The 4,919-nt window shown below is 49.5% G+C and overlaps 1 protein-coding gene across 1 annotated transcript; it reads right to left on the minus strand.

Annotated features, from left to right (window-relative positions):
* Positions 1–365: 365 nt before the first annotated feature.
* On the minus strand, positions 366–3,865 carry LOC147641122 (protein IQ-DOMAIN 17-like). Its single transcript, XM_086818321.1, has 6 exons — positions 3,527–3,865; positions 2,924–3,022; positions 2,216–2,506; positions 1,872–2,099; positions 1,609–1,779; positions 366–1,523 (listed from the first exon to the last, which is right to left on the minus strand). Exons 2-6 carry the CDS (start codon positions 3,002–3,004, stop codon positions 600–602), a joined length of 1,695 nt encoding a protein of 564 aa, XP_086674447.1. The 5' UTR covers positions 3,005–3,022; positions 3,527–3,865; the 3' UTR covers positions 366–599.
* Positions 3,866–4,919: the final 1,054 nt, after the last annotated feature.

The raw sequence follows: 4,919 nt of genomic DNA on the forward strand, positions 1-4,919 counted from the left end.
TTTAAAAAAGAAATTCATTAATTTGGTATTAATTAGTTGGGAGAACATAGGTTTTGTTTTGTTTTAAGAGCTGAGGTAAACATGGCACAGATGTATCCCATAAATTCGTAAAGAGAAGACTCTTATCGCTAGTTGGGATAACATGGGCAAAATTTAAATTACTAGTTAAAAAAATCAACCTCGATTGTCGACAAACAAATGCCATTTTTATTTTATCACCATTTTTTTTAAAATGTTACTACCATTCTGCTGCGTACGAGCATTTCTCTAACAATTTAATAAAAAAACAGTAATGGTAAAACAGTAATGGGTAGATTGATTGTAATCCGTTTGATGCTTTGATTTTCAAAACAACAAAGATTCACTAGAGCAGAAATTCCATCGATTAAAAAACGCATTACACCAAGACTTCTCTACAGTTAGAAGAACAAGGTCGTTATACATCAGACCTTTGAAGGTAACATTACATGAGCGAAAGAAAGTTAATAAACATAGAAAAAGGCCCAAAATTCTTTAAAAATGTTTGTGATGTACAATAACGAGCTGACCGAGCTGTCTCAGAGGAGGTGACTTTCTCATGTTACGCTAATTTTCGATTCTTATTTGAAAGCGCGGCGAAAATCGCCGTTAACGGAGGAGGTGTCGCTGTCACGCAGGGACATCGAGGAGCGGTCCAGGCGGAGTGGACCCGGAGTGAACCCTTTAACGGCGGAGCGCACCTGTGAGGAGGATCGCTGCATGCGCGCCGCCATGGAAGCTGCCACGCGACCGCCCCCTTCATGCATAGAGAGGCGCTTCTTGGAGCCCAGGGGCCCTTTCTCAGGCGGATCGGGTCGCTGCTTGGGCGCACTTTGCGACCGCACCTTGGCCTTGGCCGACTGGGTCGTTGCCATGTAATTGGGGTACCCACCGAAATCCTCCGAATATTTGTCATCGTAGTCGTGTGGTGCCCTGGGTGTCCCGAATGCACTCCGCTTGCCACCGGCTGTCGAACCATATCGCGGGCTGCTCTGTGCCGTCGATAGCGTGCTGTCTGCCTCCGCTCTCAGATTGAACTCAGCGCCCGTTGCTATGGCCGTCGGGCTCAGATCATGGATCATAGCCGCCGCGACCCCGTCAGATACCGGACTAGGTATAGAAAGCCGTCCGCTTGGGCTGGTCTGCCCACCGTAGAGCATTTGCTGTTGCTGGTAGTGTGGGCGGCCAGCCGCGAATGGGCTGGCGGCAGTGGCTTGATGCGGTGTCGACGCCATGCTGGGCTCCACCGAGCCCGTTTCAGACATGGATCCGTTTCGCCTTTTGGTCGTTGACCCGGGCCGCGGGCGGCCTGTGTCCATTTCGACAATTTTGGCCGGTAAGTCTTCTCGATCGCCGTCCATCATCCCATTCATGAGCTCATCGAAGAAGGGGCTCTCCCATGGCCGGGCGGCCATCCAGCGGTCAAGCCATGTCCACCCCCAATGGGGCTTATCAGGCTCACAGTCTATAACCATGGAGTTCTGCTTGGGTGGAGCTTTACGGAGCTGTAAAATGTTAAGGTTATGTTGAGCATTATTAGAGTGTGCAATCCACATTATGAAATCACTAAGAAAATGATAGCACACCCACTTGATCAGATAGTCCGTTGGACATGGCTGCTGCCCTCTCACGCTTGGTAGCATGGGCATGATTAGGGCCTTCCTGCCTGCTACTCGATCTCGATTCCAGCTCTGCACCAGAACTACCCATCCACCTCGATCTGGATTCCAGCTCAGCACCAGAACTACCAATCCACCGGTCCTGAGGTAGAAAAAAAATTTGGGAAATTCAGGACAATCGGACGGAACTTGATATCATTTTTTATTTTAATTTGAGCGTATCTTTGAACCCACCATTGATCTCCTGGGGCGGCTTTCCTGCTGCCTTCGGTAAAAAAGCTGGCGCTGAACGGCCTGGCCTTCCTCCGACATGCGAACGCGCCGGGCCCTCACCCTCGCCTGGACGCGCACCAAAGCTTGCATGCAACGCAGAGTGATGGCCGCCTGCTTTCGCACTATGTGACCCCGCACTAACGCCTGCAGCTTCACGAGCCCCTTGAGAGCTCGGAGGGCACGCCGAGCCTGGGAAAAATCTTACAAAAAGTTAATTATGTTAAGCATTGAAATGAGCAAGCTAGACGTTACGGTTTATTTTCAGATCCCAAGGTTAACTGGTGATTGCCAGTCAGTGTCCTCACCAAGTAACCCCGGAAGGCGGTCTGGATCCTGACAGCTGCCCACTCCTCCCTGCTCACGCCCCCGTTGAACAAAGAGCGCCCATTGCTGGTCAGCCGGACAACTGCCGCGGCTGCCTGGGCGGCGGCTACTGCCGCTTCTGCCGCTGCTGCAGTGGCCGCCGCAACCGCCATGGCGTGCTTGCTCTGTTCCTCATCACGGCCAGCGGCAGTGTCCTTTGCCGGTGACTTCCCGGTTGCCTCCCCGCTACGAGCCTTGGACCGCCCAAAACTCCACCTACGCCTGTCTTTCTTCTGTTGTCACACTGTCCACGGTCAGTTCTTTAACATAGCATGCAGCTACATGACGGTCATCAGAGGCTAGCAAGCTACGTTATGAGATTATATTTGTCGCGGCCAATAAAGTTGGCAGTTGTCCCGACTTCAAAGACCGGCTTGAATGAGATGTATGTGAAACCGCATAACCACCCGTGACCCTAAAGCGGGGCTTCAATGAGAGTGATAGATCTCACATGACGATGGCCCCATTGCCCCAACCACAATAACTCTAGAGATGCATTCTCCACAAAGCTTCTGATAGCTTTGCAACAAAGATAACAATGCAGTGGCCCACCTTGATTGCGTCTTGGCGAAATATGATTTTTTGAGTTGCCTTTTGTTAACTGCTCCCAAATTTATGTATTTCTGAAAATTGCGGAAGAAAATACTTACTTGCTCGCTTGGTTTGTCTTTGGTTGAGGAGTCTTTCCTTCCTCCGAGCAGATTTCGCAACCATCTCCCTGCCTTTACCATGTTTCAGTAGAGCAGTATCTGCAGAAACAAGTGAATTAAAATGACTTAGATTAGATACTCACGTGGCTTAATTTACTTGTCCTTACGTTTTCGCATGTGTGCACACGAGCCGAATGTACATGCGTAGCCAAAAAAAAATCCCGCATTCCCGGTTTTCCAAGTGCTACAACTTACAACACGATGGGCTTATACACCGCTACTTGCCAGGATTAGGCCATTTCTCTAAAAACCTAATCGTTGTTACTCTACGCGAATGCTTTCCTAAATATGACCCTGCACAACGACGTGTAGGCATTTTGGACATGAACAGTTATTAATGGCCAAAACTCTACTCTTCCAAAGCACTGTCAAGTAAGAGCGGTTAAATCCATTTCCCAAGTATCTTATTGAGGAATTGAAAGCCCATATTTGCAGATCTCTTGCTAACCAAAGTCGAAATCAGAGATCAAAATTGGGACAAATAATCAAAACCACAAGAGGATAGCGGTGCTGGCTAGTTCATTGAATCAGTGAGGAACATACCTTAGTGACAAGGAAGCCGAGGAGACAGAAGCAAGTAATGGTGTGATTTAGAGGCGGGCAATGTTGGCGAGTGACAGATGAGGGAAAGGGGGGCCATTGAAAGAGGGGTGGTGTACCATTGGGGATGGACGTACAAAGCGGACTAAGGATTGAGGGAGAGGAAGGGAGGGAATGAGGGAGAGGGAGGGAGAGAGAGAGAGAGAGAGAGAGAGAGAGCGCGCGCTAAGAGAAAAAAAAGCCGGGAGAGGGGAGGGGAAGAGGGCAAAAAAGAGCAGCAGGAAGGAGAGAGAGAGACACAGCGAGAGAGAGAGAGAGAAAGCGAGAGGTATGGTGAAGATAGGATTCCTAGTCCCCTTTGTCAGAGCTACATAGCCCACTTCCAGATTGAACCACGCACGTGGCCTCGACACATATGCAGCCTCCCTTCCAGCTGGCATGCACGTGGCCTCGACACATCCGCTCCATGCTATTCTGCCACATCAGCAAACGTCCCTCTGCCACGGCCGTGCGCACATCATCCTACTTGGCAATGCCGTTGGGCGATGGTCTCACCTCCTCGTTTTGACAAACCGACCAACCTATCGTTTCACGTCCACGTCGTCACGCTTGAGCCTGCGTGGCTCGAAACGCCCACCTGTGCGGACCTACCGTTCCCACCCATTCTGCGGCTCGTGCAAGACTCCTGTTGCTGCGCTGGCAGTTCACATGCAAGGCAGTGGTGGTCCCCACAACCGGCCAACCTGGCCCGTTGGGACTCGAGTTTCTACCTTTTGACATTGCGCTTGGCGACACTGGCTACACTTACACTCCTTTTTTTTACAGCCTTTTCATAATTTATGCGTTTTTTCTGCCTTAGCGCCCACTCCCATTTTTTCTTCCTCTTTTTTTTGCATGCTCCCTTTTCACCATCTATACGCCCCCAAGTGCCCACCCTTTCTTTGGAGGTGTGATGCAATACATAATCATACCCCCCATGTGCCCCTCCCCCTTACTCAAGAATTTCTTGAAACTTGACCCCTTAACTCCTCCATGCTTATTATTCTCGTTACCCAGCGTGCTCCACCCCTCACTTCCCATTCCCCGGGGAACATGGCTCATTGTTCTATATGTCTCTTAATGTTTCCTTCCTTTTACCGCTTTCATGTCATTTTCCTCCTCGTTGATGCAGATCGCTTTAGATGAGAAAGCCTTCACGTTATTTGAAGCCCTCCTCCCACTCTGCATGCGATGGCTTTGATGAAAAGAAGCGGCTACATCAAAAATATCTTTACCTTCTCACACAAATTTCTTCGCTTATGTAAAAGATAATAACTGGTAAATAAAAGTTTCATGCATTATTCGCGTCTGCGGTGAGCCCTCCAGCGTACGAATCGCTTCAATCTGCATCACTGAA

The sequence above is a fragment of the Cibotium barometz genome, chromosome 2 (assembly GCF_041138505.1).
Source record: "Cibotium barometz isolate CiBa-2024 chromosome 2, ASM4113850v1, whole genome shotgun sequence".
Lineage (NCBI taxonomy): Eukaryota > Viridiplantae > Streptophyta > Polypodiopsida > Cyatheales > Cibotiaceae > Cibotium > Cibotium barometz.

Excerpts from the sequence above, each read along its gene's own strand:
- LOC147641122 (XM_086818321.1), bottom strand. The coding sequence starts at position 3,004 with ATGGTAAAGGCAGGGAGATGGTTGCGAAATCTGCTCGGAGGAAGGAAA. Across the intron at positions 1,780-1,871 it reads GCCGCCCCAGGAGATCAATG|GACCGGTGGATTGGTAGTTC; the intron begins GTGGGTTCAAAG and ends TTTCTACCTCAG. Across the intron at positions 1,524-1,608 it reads CCAACGGACTATCTGATCAA|CTCCGTAAAGCTCCACCCAA; the intron begins GTGGGTGTGCTA and ends AACATTTTACAG.